The 18,163-nt window shown below is 42.8% G+C and overlaps 1 protein-coding gene across 1 annotated transcript; it reads left to right on the forward strand.

Annotated features, from left to right (window-relative positions):
- The first annotated feature begins 10,905 nt into the window (after window positions 1-10,905).
- On the forward strand, window positions 10,906-14,584 carry en2a (engrailed homeobox 2a). The gene is made up of 3 exons (XM_041184947.1): window positions 10,906-11,164; window positions 11,219-11,425; window positions 14,268-14,584. The coding sequence occupies exons 1-3, from the start codon at window positions 10,906-10,908 to the stop codon at window positions 14,582-14,584; spliced, it is 783 nt and encodes a 260-aa protein (XP_041040881.1).
- Window positions 14,585-18,163: the final 3,579 nt, after the last annotated feature.

The raw sequence follows: 18,163 nt of genomic DNA on the forward strand, positions 1-18,163 counted from the left end.
GTAAAACATTTTGGCCAGACGCAATATGTTTCTCAGCATCTGTTAAAAATCAGAGAGGGGTTAACGATTTGGGCTGAATAATTGGACTGAAGGCTCCTGCTGAACCGACTTTGCCCCAAAGTACTTTTTCTCCTTTGCTGACTAATGTGGAATCCCTGCTCACTAGCAACATTGTTACTAAAAGTCGGATTTGTCAATAGATATGTCCAGATTAGCCTTTCAGCAATCCCTGATTACTACAAACTTTTTTTTGATCGAAGGCACTGGGAGAGAAATGTATTGACACATCAGTGAAACAGCTTCTTCAGAGTAGGAGCCAGGTAAGGCCGCCACTTACAAGGGTGCATTGATTTTGTAGATTGTTTCATGTAGAAAGCGATTTTGGAACCAATGGTTTGGGTTGAACAACTAACATAGAAATATGTATGAGGTTGTTAATTGCCATACATTATTCGTACATTGACTAGAATTCGCCACTCCTTGCATACAATATACAATTAGCTCCTCAGATATACATTTAAAAAAACTCTGGTCCCTGGATTCCACCTAGTACACTGGGCTGGTGGTTGATAGTTGAGTGAACAGTCGGTGTCTACAATGTACAACTACTTTTAACATTCGTATTTCTAGAAGTAGTGGATCTCTGCCATTCTGTGCAACTTTGAGAATACCAAATTTGTACCAAGATGGGACTATAAAACAAAATCCTCTAAGAAGGGGTGTTCAGTGGTGGGACCCTTTCAACCCAGCCCCATATTCAATCGGCGGAAAGATATCTTAAAATTACCTCTGCCCAATTCACTGTTGCGTGTGTATGTGTTGTTATATAGTATGTTATGCGATGCCCCTGTGTTTTTAAACACCCCTTTGCTGACGCCTTGCATCCCCAGATCTGCTTCCGTGCGCTAACTTTATTCTCCGTGTCACAGAACCAAGACCTACCCAAAGGAAAGCAACCGAGGCGACCAATTAGCAATTGTTATTGTCTTGGTAATTGTTGTAATTTATTTTCCTCTTTGAGGTTATATTCTCTGGAATCCACGTGTGCATTTTAAGAGCTAATGAAAATATCAGGAAATGGCATCCTGGAAAAATGGGCCAGGACGTCATTAATTTGAAAGACTAATGACTCGAAATTGTTTATCATCCTATTATAGCCCAGGAACCGTCTATACAAAAGTTGAAAGCAGGATAAATGACCAGGCTTCGGCTGTCAATGAAGCCATTTTGCTAAACGGTGTCTCCAAAGACAAGAACCATCATTCAATTAGGTTTATCTACAGGTCCTTAATTGCGTTTTAGGATGGAGGAGTGTGTAATACACTGCTGCAAAGGGCTCGATTAGAGGCTGCGAGCGGAATCCTGACGGCGCTTTTCAGTCAGGCCCATTCAGAAGGGATTTCTTCACGCCGCGGCGATCAGGCGGATTAAAGAGTAATTAAAACCTAGAAATTATCTTTCGCAACATTTTTTTTTCTCAAAGTGTCCACTCCGCTGAACAGAGGCCCTCTGATGCCTCCGTTTACCCTTTCAAAAGAAATTGGATCAAACACTGAACGTTGAGGAAAAAAGGGGAGAAAGGGGACAGCAGCAGCGACCTGGCGCCGAATCGGACATCGATACTGTTATAATTAAAATCTAATTAGAGAGAGACCCTTCTGTGAGCGAAATAAAGATTTGAAAACAGCCTTCACCCAACTCCAAGCCACACTGCCCTTAGCAACGTGCCAAGCCTTAAACATGATTTGGCTTTATATATTTTTTAAAAATTAAACACTGGGCGGAATTGGCTGGCTGGTTCCATCTTGGTTGCAACTCTTCGTCTATTGAGCATTTCTGATCAGTTTCCCAATCATCTGGTCGTGATTTCACGCGTTATTAGTGTGACTCCAGCGACATAAAAAGCAGTAAGTTGTAACAGCAAGAGTGGTTTCGATAAGATCGTCACAGCGCGCACAGGCACACAGGAGTTTACTGCTATTTTAATATAGGAAGAGCCACTACAGCTTTCACACAATTGTCGGAGGGAATGTCCACTGCAAAAGAAAAGCAGATGTTTCACGCTTTAGATAACGCCTGCATTTTAATAGAAATTGCGTCATCTGCTGGGCCCTCATAGGGGTCGATTTAAAATGTGTCTTTTAACAATACACACAGCTAGAGTTTAACATCAAACCCACACAGGTTTTGTCCAACACTCTTTAACCCCTCGACTCTTGCCCACAATGACTTGCATCCTTCCCCTCTTTTTTTTAATGAATCACATTTAAGGACATGACTTTCAGGCAATCTGGCTTCTTCCATCCTCATGTTTGATGCTTAAGGATTCAGATTGTGACCCCTTGCATTGTTTTCGGACTGCTGTTGCACCGATTCATTGGACCACATCCTTGTAGTCACCCTGCTCTATGATCTGTGGGCTGGCAACTGCAACGCCGTTCATTCATAAATACTTTTAAATGCGGAGACAAGTGTGACACCCCTGACCTATAGCACTGAATTGCCAATGACATTCTGAATATTGCGTCCACGTAAAAGACTCTGATGTGAAATCCTAACAAATGTATGTCTAAGTATGTACACAGCAAATGCCTAAGCAATAAATTGACACTACCTGTTCTGGTTAAGATGTTTTGAAGAAGAAGGGCTGTCTAATTTCTGGAAATTTAAACTGCAGGCAAAGTTCAGTGCTGAAGGCACGAATTACTTCCGTAATAACTGCATTCGACCCACTCAAAGAGGCACCAAAGGCCTTGGTGCGTCGGAAATCACCAGATCCTAGTTACAAGATCCTTTGACTTGAACCCTCAGCCAAACACGTTTAATTAAAGCTCGGCCATCGATTTTTTTAAGAAGAAGTTTCTGTGTGTATTTTTTTGGAAGGAAAGTGTGCAAGTAAAACCCCATCTCAGGCGCATCTCTGCAACCGTGTCTGATAGTTTTAGCATCAATCAGGAAACAGCGATTGTATTGGTTTTATATTTAGTCAGATTGACAAAAAAAGTCCCCTTTGGGGGAGGGGGGCATAAACGAGAGTGAGGGGAGTGGAGAGGGGTGAGGTCCGGGGGTGGGGAGTGGGAAGAGGGGTGGGGCGCAAAGGGGTCGGAGAAGGCGAAGAAGGATGGGTGAAGGGGGAGTTGGGTGGGGTCAGGAGTGGCAGAGGGGTGTTGTCCAGAGGGGTAAAGTCCGGGGTGGGGGGGGGGGGGGTGTTGCTGGTGGTGAGGGTGGGGGGAGGGGTGGTGTGGTTGCCAGCAGTGATTAACAAATCAGTAAGGTACTGAAACGTGGGCATTTGTAATCGATTAATCGATTTGGTGCAAACACGCTCACATGTTTTTATTTCGCTCCCTCCGGCTGTTTTCTCCATAGATAAAGTAACTCAAAGTGTAAATAAACAAATCTGAGCAAATACTATCAAACTGAGTGCAGTGGTAGGGAACTGTTTAATTTACCGCAGGCGACGCGGCGACCCAAGAACATTAATTAAGTGCGTCTCCAGTCACCGAGTGGACAAAAAGGCAAGTAGCAACTTAGAAATAGATTAGATCATATATTCCTCAAGTCTGCAATGAATGGCCTCTCTTCCTAAACAAATTAAAGTTCTTTAAAAATTACTGACCACCTCAAACTTCATATAGATGACATATATACATGCGCATATATATACACAAATACACACACGCACATATAATACATTATATATCTATAAACACCTTCAGAGTTACTCACACTTAAGCACTCGGTTCATGTGGATTTAAAGGGACTGCTCAAATGTGACCTTTCAGTACTAATGAGAATTGAATGTGTGGGTTCAAATTGTCACATTAAATGAGCTAGTTACTACATCCCTGTTAGGAGAAAATTATACCGACGTGAAAATCCAAAGGAATTCGCCACTTTTTTGTCTGAATAGTCGAGCGGATCTTGTTTCCCTCGCTTGGGCCTGCGTTAATACCCAAGATCGGATAGTGTTGCAGGAGTTTACCGTCACAATACTCCTTGTTGTGTCTACAAGGATTAGCAGCTCGGAAGTAGTGGGGAAAGCCTTGAAATTCGAGGCATTAAAAAAAAAAGACTTTGTTTCGCACATTTCGGATTCTAAAGGGAAACAGTAAGATAAGGGAAATTGATGATAGATTCCAAGTGACTTTCTCCTGATGGATTGAGTATGAAGTTTGTACCTAGCCCCAAAGCACTGACAGGATTTCCGCATACTCACCCTTGTACTTCCTGACACATTCGCAGCTAATGAAATGAGAACTCTTCTTCAATCTTTGATAACTTTCTGTGTTTCACCATTCTGTGTCCAATGTCATAATTTCACACATTTTGATGTAATTCACAACAACAAGCCAGAGTCACAATCTAGGCAGCTCTGAAGGGAAGGCTTTATTTGGTGGGAAACTAAACTCTAAAGAATCGGAATAAGCGCTCCTTTCCCAAGTAACTCAAACGCTGCCTTTCCTTCACCTCAGGTTGGATCTGCTGTAACAATTCAACACCACCCCCCCCCCCCCAACCCCCACCACCACCAAATAAAAACGCCCAGGCATACCCATTCTAATTCCCATAGCATGATCCTGAGCAGTGGTAGCTGTGGATGAGTCCAGAACTCGGGGACAAAGTGGGAATGTGACACCTATTGAGGGATTATCTCCGATTTTCAACTCATGTGTTTGTCCCACGAAAATAATCCAATCTCTTAACGGTATCCTGACAGCCCGGCTGTGCAATCTCAGGGCAGGCCGAAAGGATGAGAGATCCCAGATCCCAGAAGAGGCATTTGTTGTTTGTTCCCAACATCCGTTCACTTTTTGTGAGCACCGCCCAAGCGAATTAAAATAAAATTACAGAGCATTTTTTTTTTTGCTAGGGTGATGGGGAAACTCTAAACAACCAGCAGCCGTATTCATGGCGGCAATATTAAGAGGGCAATACACTATTATAATTTGTTTTACGTTTTCACCGAGTTTTCCCCAAGCAGAGAGAACTTTCTCACTCATACCTTACTGGATGGACATACATGGTGGCGATGATTAAATTTCCCATTGAATTATTTCATTTTTAATTGTCCAAATGTGAGAATCGTGTTTCTCTAGGAGTGAATAACAGAATTTTACAGGGAAATGCTTCTGAAAAGTTGACCAAGCTCCAAAGCTCCAGCAAGATGTTTGATTACAATCAATGCACTTGGACAATTTCACGAGTTTAAATTGTCGATCCAGAGAGTATTAATGGAGCAGAGAGAGAGAGAGTATTAATGGAGCAGAAAAACTTGTGTGCCTGAAGGAAACATGCTGAGATTCTACTGGGAAACTGTTGAACGTTGCACTTACCCAGTAATCAGTAAGTTACTTCAACCACCCAGGACAGTACATGCTAGGGATGGGAAACCATCTCCTAATGCACAAAGTACTTCCCCGAGCTAGATAAACGGAGAATCTGCTTGATTATGTTACACAAAACTGAGCACATATCCCAAAGAAACGTGGGGACCCGCTGGACAAGATGGTTATAAATTAAATGCATGTTTTGATTTCTTGTTGGCTCGTGGATTAATCACTTCACCTCTTTAACATTATTGCCCTTTGATAGTTCACCATCTCTCTGGTGTTTCCCAATACTGCACCCATCAGCTACCGTAGATAGGAGGCATGTGCTTGCAAAATGCGCCTTTCAGTACTTAAACCGTTTGAATCAATTCCCGAATAAACATCATTTAGGTCGGGAGCCTCATCAACACTTATTCTGAAATGCCTCTTCATGTTCCTGCCTCTTTAGAGAAGGTTAACAGGCCGTTTAATGTTTCGGAAAATGATATTGAACTCGAGGATGAGAAGGAAGGCCCTGTGAATGGAGAGCGCAGCTGCCGGTACATGTCAGCGTTCACAGGTAGACTGTCTCCATAGAGCAGATGCTCAGATTGTAGGTGGTTTAATTAAAGGTGAACTCACCGGGATCTGATACCATCCTGCTGATTGTGACAGAACTCTAGGATTAGATTACCAGGCCGGTACTAAAGGACCAAAAACAATGCGACTGTTGTGGCGTCACACAGATTGTTCGAGAACCTCATAAGGGCACAACACTAGCTGAATAAATCTGAAGACGCCCTGAACTTTTTCACTATTCCTCCAATTGTTTTTTCCTCTTTTTAGTAAACAAACAATAGCTGAAGGAACATAAATTGCTTCAACAGGTCTCTATTCCAGTGTAGATTTACTGAAAGTTTGACTACTGTTTCAGCTGGGTAGCCAACCTTAAGATCCCTGGGTATTTAATGTTTAATAGTTATTTTCAAGTCATTGTCAGCGGTATAGGTGATCTTTGGTCAGAAATTAGAAGTGTTGACCGTCTCACTGAGCACAGGACCCGTAGCTCAGCAGCAAAGCTAGAAGCTTGCGTCAATACAAATTAGGCCTTGGCCTATCTTCTGATTCACCTACCTCCCAATCTAGAAACAATGTATTGGGCCATTACAATTCAGGGGAGGGGTGGGGGGGGCACTTGGTGTATCGTGTACCTGAGGAGCGGGTCTGTTTAGGATACAACGATTTATTGTTTCAGGGTGCAGATAACACTTTCACTCACGCAAAGTTCATCAACACGCTCGATCTGTATTCAGGATTATTTTAAATAGGGCTTTTAAAAAAAAGAGTTAATTTTAAGCATTATGAAACCGATGAAATTATTCTGTTTAATAAGTCGACGCGACCAACATTAGAACGTGGTGTATGTGCGTTCGCAGGTTTGAGCGCAATTTTAGAGCTCTTTTGCGTCGCCACGGTTTGCGTCGAAATGGAAGGAGCGAGGGGAATGTCCTTATTGCTGGCAGAGTACGGCGGGGCTGCAGGAGCAAAGGCCAAGGATTGAAACAGTCGCTGGCTCCTTGTATTGCCATTGTCTTTTCAGCTGATTTGGAGTTCAGGATTAACAAGGCACATCGCAATTTAAGAATGGTCACTACTCATTGCTCCCATCGCCTCTAACTTTGGTCCCAAAGGAAGAGAAAGAAGACTTGCATTTATGTGACGCCTTTCACGACCTCCGAACTCCCCGAACCGCTTTACGAATTACCTTTGAAGTATTGTAGTGTCGGAAAGGATGCCTAACGATAAAATACCCAAAATTAAATTATCTCAGTTCACATTGCATCTGTTGGAGGCTTCTGGGCAAGCAAGGAACTCATTAAGTTTGGTTCCCTTTTAGCTTTGCACTGATTATCCTGTCTGTTTTAGTCCACGATTTTAAAAGAGATTAGTTGTGTTATGTGAGAATATAAGTAGAAACACCAGACTCATTGCGATACAACATGAATGGGTGTTTTCTGTATTTGTTTACACCATAGTAAATGTAGCATTTTTCCCAGCCTGGTCACTGGAAACGTACAGCCTTATTTCCATAACAATTATAATGTTGATTTTAGCAAATGCATGGAATGTCTGAGGCTAGGGGTGGGTGGGGGAGGCAGTTTTAACAAATATATACTCCAGCAACAAGTCACAGTGCATTATGGTGCCGTTTTAGAGTAGGTGCTATTTAGTTTTAAATACAGACATCTAGACATTTAAATGTTTGAAACGGTACCTGAAGCAAAACAAAACGGTCAGAAACATAAAACTTAAGGGTTCACTCACGTCCTATTGGTAACAATACGGAAAATTGTGAATTATTTTAGATTGTCAACATACCTGACTTAGCATACATCTTTATGTAATCGAAAACTTTGGAACAGACGAAGAAAGAGAGCTCTTTGAATGCAATACTCCAAAGGGTTATTGTAAGGTGGGAAATCGTACTTTCTTGATGTCCCATAAGACCAGTGGGGAAGGGGGAGGGGGGGGGGGGGAAGAAAGAGAGAGAGAGAGAAAAGTACAACCGTACAGAACGTGAACCCAAGCTCTCGGGTGAATGGTTGGTGGGGGGGGGAGGGGGGTGACAAAGAAATAAAGTTTGCTCTGAATGTATGCATGAAGAGAATGTTTGTTGGCGAGAGTGGGAGAGAGCAAGACAGTTCATTTAGACAGCAAAACTGAGTGGAAGAAACCAGCATTGAGCACACTGACACTGCAACCACTGTTTAAGTTCATAGTTCAATTGTTGTTTGTATAAAAGCAAACAAACTGCATTCGCATAGCGCCTCAAGACGCTGTCCAGCCGTTTTGCAGCGATGCTGAAAATGATTCTCGGTGGCTCCTGGCCGCCCTGCAAGGAGTCCCACAACAACTCACTTCATCGCCATTGAAAGATTACACCTCATCTAAAGGCGAGGCATTTTAAATGCACTCAATTAACACACAACCCGATTGGAACTATTATAACTTGTTTCAACCAGTGAAGCCCCGCAAGGAAAATGCCTACTGGCGAAACACCTTGCGACAACTTTAAAGGGCTTAATAACTGGGTATTTGCGCGCTGGAGCAGTCACAGAATGTAAACGGCTTTTGGTGGAGTCGCTCTAATCGGCTTTCATGCGTTCCCTAAGCACGGGGAACCTGACCAAAGCATCGCACCAGAGAAAGAATGCGAGAACTTACACCAAACTCGGGCCATTTGCCGCTTAAAGATTCCTGCCAAAACTCTGGCGGATCCACAGCCCCCACCCATCTCTGGAAGTTTAAAGACGGGAATGAAATCCTGTATTGTGTGTTTTGGGAGGTAGATGGTGCTGAACATTCACAGAAATACCATGGGACGCGGTTGCACTATCGATTTATTCTCGGAGCCGACGAAGTTACAGAGGGATGGGCACTTCCAGCGTGTTTTTTTTTAACAGGCATCGCTCTGAGCTTGTGCTCTGGGGTCTGGGGGGTGGGGGACGGTGGGGGGAAGGGTGCTGCATTAATGCTACTGGGCATTGCCACATTCACGTCCAGTTGTCTATCAGTTAGACCGTCGCATTGCATCCCTGAGGCTGAAGACCGATTCCGGTTCAATCTTTTCCCGTGTCCCCGTTCCCCCACGCCTCCCCCCACCAACCCAAACCACCAGCTCCCTTTCCCACCCCCTTTCGTATGGTGGCACGCCACATCCCCATTATAAATGTACCGCGAAACGAAGGCAGCGAGGTCAGATCGTAAAGAAAAACAAAGCGGCGGCTTCTGCCTCGATAAAGACCATTCCCACCCCCCCCCCCCCCCCCCCTCTCGGCCTCTGCTCTGCAACTTCTGGAGGTTTCCATGCGAAACCAATCCCTGATTCACAGGGAAGTGTGTGTATGTGTTGGTGGTGGGTGGGGGGGGGGGGGGGGGGGGGGGGAGAGGAAGGGTGAGGGGGGTGTAGAAGAGGATATTTTACCAAAAGCTGAAGAGCGCTCGATTATATCCAGTTCAAATTGGCCTGAAGATCCGATCAGCTTCAAAATAACGCACCGGGCCCGCCAGATCCGATATATATATATATAAAAAAAAACACCCCGGCGGAGTTATGTCCGGTGTGGCTTTGGTTATTGTCCTTCCCGCTGCCGATCATCATGTGCATCAATATCACAAGAGTTTAACATCAGTTTACGTATATATTTTTTTAAATGTTCGTGGCTATTTTCCAAGCACCTTCCAATCAGTGTATCCCGGGTCTAGCCCCTTGTTGTTACTGTGGAACATCTTACCTTAAAGACTTGCGATTGTCCCTGACTTTCTAAAAGCTTTTAGAACAAGCCGAGTGAGTTGGAGGGGGCTGGGGGGGAGGCGGGGGGAGAGACCTGTGCAATTTCAGGCTGAAATTCCAGTGTGAGTGCAGTGATTGGAGGAGCAGCGGTGAAATTAAGGAGGCTTTCAATTGGAAAGGGGAAATAACTATTTTCTCTCTCTCCCTCTCTCTATCTCTCTCCCCCCCACCCACCTCTTTGTGTTTGTACCCAATCAAATATTATTTGTTATAACAGAGCGAAGGATTGTGGGTAGGTGAGCAGGGGGGAAAAAAGAGATTTCTCTTGTACAGTGTCAATGGCATTGTAAAATGTGTCTGTTTTTTTTTTGCTGTCCTATTGAACTGGCGGTGGAAAGGACTGGTGGATTCGAGTGCTGGAGTGCGCCGAGTGCTGTGGCTTCCCTGCTCTCTCTCTCTTTCTCTCTCTTTCCCCCCTCTGCGCTGTGAATGTGTGGTTGTGCCTTGGAGGGAAGCGCTGCAGCTTTAAGTAAAAAGGGGGAAGATGCCGAGGTGGACTGCCGTGTGTCATTGACTCAAAAGTGTCATCGTCATGTGGTGAAATCTCCTCCCGTTTATTGGACGGAGGCACGTGTCCAGGATACCGGGGACCAGCGTCACGTGATGGGCTCTATTAAAAAAAAAGAACAAAAAATCCGGCAGAGTGAAAGTATTTCTGATCAGTTGGCGGCTACTCTTTAATATTTTTTCCCAGCGACCAGAGAGAGAGAGAGAGACAGTGTGTGTCTGAGAGAGAGAGAGAGAGGCTTTCTCCTTGTTACTGCTGCAGCACTAGTGGAGGGGCTGCTCGGCAGGTTGTAGTGGAGGGGAGGAGGAGGAGGAAGAGGAGGAGGGAGATAACAGCCTAGAAAAAGTGGAAGCTGCTGAATAAATGTGAACCATGGATACATGACTGGAGCTGGGGGAAGAGAAAGTATGAATATTCGTCCATAGAACAGAACAGAGAAGGACTGAGATTGGGGAGGGTGGGGGGGTGGGGGTGGGGGGGGGGGGGGGAGAGAGATCTTCAAGGCGTAGAGGTTGATGCTGGGACCAACTTAAAAGAAGGTTGGGAGATTTTTTTTTAACAAAGCAAGATTTTGTGTGTTTTCTTTTGCTTCCCCTCCCTCTCTCCTCAAACCAAGTTGGATACCGTTGCGCAGTGAGCGGGCGAAGGCAAAAAGTGGTGGTGGTGGTGGTGGGGAGGGGGGGAAAGAAAAGGGGGGTGGGGGTGCCAGAGTTCCGAAGCTTTCACACATTATGGAAGAAAATGATCAGAACGATGCCCGCGTGGACAACCAGGAGTCGAGCAACGAGTCGAACCGGGCCATCATGCCTCTTCTCCAGGCGCCCGGCAACCAGCTACCCCACCGGATCACCAACTTTTTCATCGACAACATCCTTCGGCCGGACTTTGGCAAGAGGAAAGAGAGCCACCGAGATCCAAGCCACGTTCCCGGGAGGGAGAACGTCAGCCCCTCGGCTCTGGTGTCCAGCCAGAGCGGAGGCAGTCCGCCCGGTGGAGGAGGAGGAGGCGGAGGAGGTGGCGGTGGTGGTGGTGGCGGCGGTGGAGTTGGAGGAGGGACTCCAGCCAGCCCTTCTGCCCCGGCCAAGAAACGTGATGTGGCGACAGAAGGAGCGCTGAGGAAAAGCGAGAGCACCGACCAGTCCCAGAGCTCGGACTCCGACAGCTCCCAGAGCAGCAGCAACACAGCGTCCCAGCCCATGCTGTGGCCTGCTTGGGTTTACTGCACTAGATACTCGGACAGGCCTTCTTCAGGTGAGAGAACACACACACACACACACACAAATAAACCCACTCTTTATGTCATGTCCCAGTTTTAAAAAAAACACAAGGCTAGTTTTAAACTTTAAGAAATGGATCGAAAAAGAACACGATTATTCATTTTGTTTTGCAAGCAAAGAAACTTAAACTGAATTAATGCCTCAGATTGTCTTCCACGTGACAATATTTTACAGAGACGGCGTTAGTCAACCAATGGCAGGAAAAGTTGCTCAAAATTGTTAATAATTATAACACAACGATGGGCATTTGAGATGTGTCGCAGACTGTTCTCTAAATGGGTTGCGGTTTGCAAAGTAACAAAAGACCCCCTCTCACACGTGGGATCCCTTCAGCCCTTCAGTTCGTTATTAATAAATTAAATTCTTTCTGGATGGTCATATCGAAATTCGAGATTGTTTTTTGTTTTGGGAAGGGGGGGGGGGGGGGAGGATACTGGACGTCACTCTCTACTTGACATACTTTTGAATCACGTCCAACTCTGTAATGGCTTTGCTGTTCGCCAGTAAACCCAAAGGTTACATTTTCAAGTTGGCGAGGTTTTGCAAACAACAGCACTTGCCTGAAAGCATCGGCCCCCGGTGAAGTGGCCGCTTCAAACTGTTTCCCAGAGCCGGTTTTGGTGTTAATATTTTTTCAATAGAGCGCCTATTGGGTAAATTATCACAAGACCTATTGTTTGAAAAAAAAAAGCCCCATCCATTGTGAGATTAAAATGGACGGTAACTAGGAGTTCCTTTGCTGAAAATAAGGTGGAATTTTTCTTTCGAATCAGAAATCTGTCTGGTGATGATTACTATATAAAAACGCTCCCGATGCGCTCCATCGCTCTTGTATGTCTGATGGAGCTCTTTGTTGACGAGTATTTAGCATATTTTTGTCAGGGAAGTAGGCCTCGCTAAACTAGATCGGCTGCAGACTTGCAGCTTTCAAGGGGAAATACATGAGGACGGAATTGGTAATGAGTATTTTTTTTTAAAAATCACTCGCAGTAAATTAATCCTCAGCATGCTGCCTTGAAATCTGATTCTGAAATTTCTAAACGTGCAGAAAATCTAACTTCAGCGCTCGGTACAACCACACGACTAAATAATTTCACCGGAAATAATACATTTTCTATGACGATATAAATATTCCTGTTCCTTTAATTTAGGGGGTTGATTATGTACCAGAGGGGCAGTCAGTGAGATGTTTAATTCATCACAGCCTTAGTTTATTTTAAAATACAGCCTAATCAAAGCGAGATTTTGAAATGCAGACCATTTTAGAATTCGTCTGCTGTAAATAAAACTACGTTTGTTAAGCTATTTGGTTTTACATGTTAGCTACATTTATTTGGACCATCCAGTCCTGTGCAGTTGTCTCTGGTAGAGTATTAGATGCACACTTGATGAGGGGCTGAGCCAGGAATGTATTAAAAACACGGTGACCGGCTTAGAAGCAACGCACAAAACCAGCCGACTTCCCCCTGGAACGGTCGCACTTTCTTCCAATTCTAGTCAAGAGATTTACTGCTTCTAATAACGGTGACAATTTACCAATAAATAGGTGTCAGCCGGTCCCCCCCCCCCCCACCTCCTTCCCCACATGCCGTATTTTTTAAGTGTACCATCCTCGGAAGTAGAGAGAAACTTGCGTGTCTCCCAGGTCCAAACGTTGATTGTCCATCCAGCCGCCGAGTCGAACATTTGCTCAAATTTTGTTTCTTCCAACATTTGATGCTGCTTTCTGAGCCTAGCTTCGGGTAGGAGTGAATGGCTCTCCTTCCCTTATTGCCGGACGTTTCTTCAAATGCATTTACTAATGGGTGCTCTTTTATTTTTGACGCGCCAATGGGCTTCTCAATAATTCACTGGGTTTTTTTTAAGTTTCTCTTCTTCCATTTTAATGTCATTTTTTTATACAGTTGGCAAATGATTATGGATCCGTCCTGCCTTATATTACATTCCTCACAGGAACTTCAACCCCACACAGCCTAATAATAAACACACCAGGGCTACTTAGTTTTCTCTTTTTTGAACGGTCAATCCACCATCACACGAAATGTTCCATCTTCCAAGCCAAAAAGAGCGACAATCTGTGAGTTCCACGCTGGCCAATTGTCCTTTTCTGAAAACTTCACGAATTGTGTAACAAAGCTTCGTCGAGCTCAATCTCGGACTGGAGATGTTGATTTTTTTGGGACTCCTTCAAGTTCGCATATCACTCCCATAAAGGGAAGCTTGTCAACCCGAGGACTCGAGTAAAACCTCAGCCTAAGTGTAGGGCTGCAAGCTGTATGAGTTTGAGAAGCTGCGATTAGAACTGCTCCGACTTCGTGGGGCTCATTTGCAGCGAGATACATGTCTTTAACGCACAGTTTGTATTTGGATGAGGTTATAGATCACGCTGCAATGTTGCAATTAATTGTATCATATTATACACCACACAAAAATGTCAGTTCCTGCAGTCCTGGATCAAAAATCTAACCCGCTGGTCTAGGCTACTGAATAATTTAATTTCTGAAATTTACAATTGGGGTGCTGAATGTTACAGCTATTTACAGGCTAAGATGACTAGATAAAGTAGGGCAGAAATCGTGAATGAGCAATCATTGCTTAAACCTACACTGCTACCTTTTAAAGTTCTGATATATTGTGTTTGGAAGCAAATGGCACGAGGGACAAAAAGATGGCACCTGTGCTCATATCCCAGTTTCTTCCACACAGCACTTTATTTAATCAAAAACGACAGGTTTTCCTCTGTGAGTTTTTGCTATTTAAAAGCAATATCTGCTGCATTTTTAAAATATTGGATTTGATTTTTTTTTTGGCTCTAGGTCCCAGGTCCCGCAAACCAAAGAAGAAGAGTCTCAATAAAGAGGACAAGCGACCGAGAACAGCGTTCACTGCCGAGCAGCTGCAGAGACTGAAAGCCGAGTTTCAGACTAACCGCTACCTAACCGAGCAGCGCCGGCAGAGCTTGGCTCACGAACTCAGTCTCAACGAATCCCAAATTAAAATCTGGTTTCAGAACAAGCGAGCCAAAATCAAGAAAGCTAGCGGATCAAAGAACACACTGGCACTCCACTTAATGGCGCAAGGACTTTACAATCATTCCAGCACGGGAAAGGAGCACAAGGAAGAAAGTGAATAGCAAAGATTTAACAACAGAAATGCGAAAAATACAATGCAATAATATAAATTAAAATAAGGGCCAGTGTATTGAGGGAGAGAAAAAAGAAAAGATACCAGCATAGTTTTTAAACAAAAGTGAAATTGTATGAGATATTATTCCGCAATATTCTGTGTATATAATTCAGGTAAGGTGATGTAAAAAAAAACTGAAATATTTCAATATATGATGAGACTTTTGTTTCTGGGATTTCAGAAGCTACTTTCTTGTTTTTTTTTGCCGTGGATGTTTATTTCTTGGTCGCATTTTCTACCAAGCGCCGACTGGATGCTGCAGGCGCTCGGTGAACTGTCTGGCGTGAATTTTAAAACCAACCTGCTGAAGTCCAAAGAATTTCCTGCTGTTGTTTTACAGAAAAAAAATGTTAAATTAAATAAATATCAAATGTTTGATGCTACTACGAGGTTTACAGCTTTTTGGGATTGATTTTTATATATATATATATATAGAATGGCGAGACAAAAGACCCTCCAAATGTCTCATGGCAGTAGTTTTTAGACCACTTACATTTCTGAGGAAGGAGTCTTTTCAATTGGGGTGGGGGGGAGGGGGGACTTAGTTGTGGTTCGGTTAATTCTGCAGTGGGGGCGGGGGGGTGGGGGGGGGAGCTTTATTTTTATTCTCTAATCGTGTGAAGAGTTCATTCTCTGAGCTTGGTGAAAGATATTTGGCCCAGTCGCCTGTAACAGCAGAACTTTCAATGTAACTGTGTCCACCTTTGTTCCAGTTGAAATCTTGGGTAGTTATAAACATTTGGAATGTTTTCACGAGGTGGGAGCTTGAAAGCGTTCGACGAAGCTCTTAAAAAGGAACGTTGAAACACAAGTTTAAAAAAAAATGTAGACTTTTAATTTAAAAAAATAAAGTAAAAAAGGAAGGGAGGCTGGAAAGCAACATTCACAACGACTCGCTTCCGCCTCTGGAGCGCCTTCCTGTGGTAGATGGAGAGGTGGGGAAGTGAAAGTCTCAAAATGTCAAGTTCAACTCACAAAACTTGATTCAAAATGTAAATGACCAGAAGTCCGCGTACAGGTTGTTTATAAACTTGAAGGGAGACACATACTTAAAATTGAAAAACAACTGATGTGCTCCAATTGACTCACGGATTTTAGGTCCTCTTTTATGGTAGCGTTGTTATTGAGTGTGGGGGCTTTTTAAAAAAAAAAATCATTCAGCATAAAACCACAAATCACCGGAACGTCACTACTTACTTTACAGCTTCTGGTGACGAACCCTAGCATCGAGAATATCTGTAACCGACTCCTGCTGTATCGGCGCTCTCCCGTGTAAAGACACTGAGAGTGGGTTATAGAAACAGTAACCTATTCTGGACGATTCTCCGCCCTCAAATTCGAAGTGAACAACGCTTCGCGTTTAAACAATTTCTGCGGTTTTGTCCTCGGTTCTGTAACCGATCGTATTTTTTTTAAATGTGGAACGTTTTGCTGTAATTTTCACACCTATAGAGAGCGTACTCGCTTTGCAAAAACTAGCATTATCGTATTCGTCGATGCCTTTCAAATGTGCTGAATCTTGAAGGATGTATGCCGCACACATAACGTGGGTTTAGTTTCTGATCATTTAATCTCAATCTAAAATTTCGAAAAAGGGGTGCTGCCAGCACGCTTGTCGCAGAATGATCCGAACGTGAGAGAATGCGCAGTAAAGGGAGACTCTGATCCAAAGATGCAGAGGTCCTAACTGTGTGGGTGTCGAATCTTGTAAAAAGACATGTCCTTTATCACTAAACTTAGGAAGTTGAGTGTAACTTAACTTTGTTCGTAATTAATGCAAAACTGGTAACATGAATTATGTTTTCAAATGTTTCACGTGAACTTCAACTTTACACCTCTGTTTTAGTTTACTGACATCGGCTAAAGTAGTATATGGAATACAAGCAGGACCCTGGGAAATTCCGTGGAGCCGGCGTTAGTACAGTGACACTGGATAAAAATTGTACAAAAGGGAAAAGAAAATAGCAGCAAGTGCCTAGAATAGGAAGTATTCATAGGGAAGTAGGAACTGCAAGATATATTAGGTAGAAATGCAAACCGTGTATGAATGCTTTGCCAACTAGATATCAAAGAAAACAAATCAATCTGTATACATTCTTTCTAAATTATAATATTGTATGTGTGGTATTATTTGTATAATTCCAGACTTGAAACAATGGAAATTTTATATATATAATCTATATATCATTCAAATTTGTCCTGTACAAGTGTTTTGTTCCGAGTGTGGATAAATAAACAACTGTACGTTTCTAGGCATAGCATTTAGTAATATTTCATTTAGAATTGAATGTGGATAAATTGGAAGCCCATTGATCCAGTACAGTACAGGCAAAAAAAATCAACACTGCTTTCATTAGAAATTGACTCACTTTAAAGGCAAGATCATGGGTTTTAAGGTTTTACATTTTATATCCAATCCTATTGAAATTAGGCTTCGTTTTTGGCGGTTTCTTGCAGACTATAACATACAATGTAGCAACGTGCAATAATAACTTGACGCACAATCATGAATTATGAACCATTTGTTCGCTTCTTTCTAATACAGTCTGGAACATTATAAGTGAATCCAATTCGGTGAGAGTATATTATGTCAGTATTTCGATAAATGCCAAACGGGACACGGTTTTCTTAAAATGAAGCATTTTATTAAATGATAAAACGCAGTTTACGAACGATGGGTATTTTAATGCAACAACGTCGTGTTCTTTAATTATTACCAAAGGAAATAGTTTAGTTGTAATTACATTCAATATAATGTATTTAGATATTCATAAGCATCGTAAATATATAATTCAAGCTCTCCCAAAATAACCGACAACATGGAGAAAGATAAAGTGACAAGTTTAACACACCGACTTTGGCGTCTCACTGTGTATTGACGTATAAAGTAAAATGTATATTGTATATATGTGAACATATATAAAATGTTATTCAAGGACAACGAATCTATTCATAAACCCTATAATGTCCATAAAGGATTCAAGCTTGTATTCTATAACATTTTACCAGTCAGGCAAAGTTTCAGAAAAAAGAATTTGTGGGGCGCACAGCTAAATATCTTGGTTAAAATGAAGTAATGCTTGCAATACAAAACAGGCCCTGTGTTTAACAATGGACTTTAGCACTGTGTCGACTTTCTGTATTTACGTTTCCCAAGACATTGCATGGTTGCAATTGGAAAATAAAGCCACAATGTTGGAAATGGAACAAAATATTTTCTTAAATGAGAAAAAGGATTTTAAAATGCGTAGAAATACGATGGGAAACAAAGACAAGAACTCAATCGATTTGATTAAGATTCGTGTTATATGCCACACTGAATAAAGTTAGGAAAAAGATGTTAACAATGACTGATAATTCAAATGATTTTTTTCCCCAAAAAGCACGAATGCTCGGTGACAATCAATACTAAAAGAAATCTTGTAATAATAACTAATTTTAAAAGGACATGGGGAAATGATTCCAGTAGACATCAGTAGATTTTCCTTGCACAATCTTAAGCAGCTGCCAACTTTTGACAAGTAGG

This window comes from Carcharodon carcharias, chromosome 3 (assembly GCF_017639515.1).
Source record: "Carcharodon carcharias isolate sCarCar2 chromosome 3, sCarCar2.pri, whole genome shotgun sequence".
NCBI lineage: Eukaryota > Metazoa > Chordata > Chondrichthyes > Lamniformes > Lamnidae > Carcharodon > Carcharodon carcharias.